The sequence below is a fragment of the Buceros rhinoceros genome, unplaced genomic scaffold, assembly GCF_000710305.1.
Source record: "Buceros rhinoceros silvestris isolate BGI_N320 unplaced genomic scaffold, ASM71030v1 scaffold8010, whole genome shotgun sequence".
Taxonomy (NCBI): domain Eukaryota; kingdom Metazoa; phylum Chordata; class Aves; order Bucerotiformes; family Bucerotidae; genus Buceros; species Buceros rhinoceros.
The window spans coordinates 23,129-25,052 of record NW_010387829.1 but is presented as its reverse complement, the minus strand read 5'-3'; the positions used below and the strand labels follow the sequence as shown (position 1 = coordinate 25,052).

The 1,924-nt window shown below is 47.7% G+C and overlaps 1 protein-coding gene across 1 annotated transcript in view; it reads left to right on the top strand.

Annotated features, from left to right (window-relative positions):
- ADAM9 (ADAM metallopeptidase domain 9) overlaps positions 1 to 1,924 on the top strand; it is a gene marked incomplete at its 5' end in the record, with an annotated part of 18,315 nt that overhangs the window by 3,908 nt on the left and 12,483 nt on the right. The window contains 2 exons of the mRNA XM_010136134.1: positions 154 to 230; positions 973 to 1,161. Of these exons, the coding sequence (XP_010134436.1) occupies positions 154 to 230; positions 973 to 1,161 (266 nt within the window). The remainder of the gene's footprint in view (positions 1 to 153; positions 231 to 972; positions 1,162 to 1,924) is intronic.

Below are 1,924 nucleotides of genomic sequence, written 5' to 3'. Positions count from 1 at the left end.
GTCATGTGGTAATTTTTCTCTTAAAGCATATGGTGTTCTCAGGCTGTGACTGCTGCCAGTCATTGGCAGGCGCAGCCAGTGCGCGATCGCAGGTCGCTCTGGGTGTGCAGATACGTGTGGAAGGTGTGTAACGCGCCCTTGTTTCCTGTGTAGGATCACTGCCACTACCGGGGCTACGTGGAGGGGAGCCTGGACTCCGTGGCTGCCATCAGCACTTGCTCGGGCCTCAGGTAGCACAGTTTGTCTTTTGTGTCCCTGCTGTCACGTGAGTCTTGGCTCGCTGAACTTGAAACAAGATTCTTGCTCTTGTTTTTCACTACTGCTCAGCCAGGCGGGGAGTCGCTGACGAGGGCCAGGCGGCAGTGGTGTGTGCCTTTGTGCGCTTCTCCTGCGGTGTCTCTTGTTCACACCATTAATAGATATTTGAAATATCATTAAGTAAGTTGCAGTTTGTTATGAGAGCGCAGTAAGTCATTATTTGACACAAAGTTTGGCTTATTTTCTAATTTGGATAGATGGTCACTACAGAAGACGTGGTGCAGAAACGGGAAGTCAAACACTAATCCACAAATTTTATGAAATTTGCCTTAAAGCTTATGAATTTCAAATTTGATAGGGATTTTTTTCCTGCTTTAGGCTGATTTCTGTGTCTTTGGGACTGATTTTTTTGCAGTGCCTGTCAGACACAAAATGGTGACAGTAATTGAACTAAAGCTTTCCTGTTTAAGGCCTGTGACAATTCCGTGGGCGCTGCAGACTCTTACAGAAACGCTTCATTTGCCGTGTTTGTGACGGCGCCGTCAAGTGCAGGCTGCTGTCAGGCTTGGAGTGAAACATGATGTTCTGCCAGTGCTGATACAGACCTGCCTTTGGTTATCAAAGCGTAATTGCTCCTTTGGTTTACTGTGAAAAGTCTGGGTAACCATCCTCTGTGCTTCATGCAAGAATTTCTCACATGCTACTGTCTTTTAGGGGTTTGGTGACAATCGGGAACATCACATATGGAATTGAGCCCATGGATCCCTCTTCTGGCTCTAAACACGTTTTATATCGATTGGATAATGTGAAGAAAGAGCCCACGATGTGTGGGGTGACCACTGAAGACCACGAAAGGGAACGTGCAGAGGAAAATCCCCATCCCAGTATGACTCAGCTGCTGCGAGTGAGTGCTCCACTGCTTTCCCCACAGTCCCTGCAGGGTGTTTCGTGAGCGTTCAGCTAAGGATACAGAAGCAGCTTACCAGATTTCCTGGGGTTTAACGCATACCTGAAGGTTTCTGATTCAGAGGGTTTCTACACTGCTGAAAAACGCTGTTGCTCCAGGAAAGCAGCTGCAGTTTTCCTCTGCTTCCCAACAGAGCAGCGGGTCGAGTGGCTGGCTGAGTTATCCACGGGCAGGCTTTGAGGGCCTGTTAAGGGCAGGAGCGCTCCCCTCACGAGACAGGCACGTTACAAAGAGTTGCATAGAAAGCCAGGAGAATATTGTGCTGTTATTCCATTCTCGTAACCACCAGAGCCACACTTTGGTGTGAAGGTCACTGTTTCAAGACTGGCAGTTCAGGAACAGGATTGCAGTAAGAGCAGGAGTATGCAAACGCTGTCTGTCACTTCACGGCTGTATCTTTCTGCTCCGTTACGACAGTGTGTGTTGTCTTCCCAAAGAAAGCTGTGTGAGAAGTGAAAAGGGCCCTCGCTTTTGAGACACGGGAAATCTTGGTGCAGCTCAGTTTTCATGTAAAACGCAGAAATGGTCATTGCTTGGACTTTATGGTTTGGGTTTGTTTTCGTCCTGGCACAGTGTGCTTTGGGTGTGTCGCTCACACCACTAGTTCTGTCAAATGCGGTGGGACAATGTCACGGGGTTTTCTGTTTACACTTAAATTAATAAAATTGAAGTTGTCTAAAACTTCTTTCACAGAGAAAG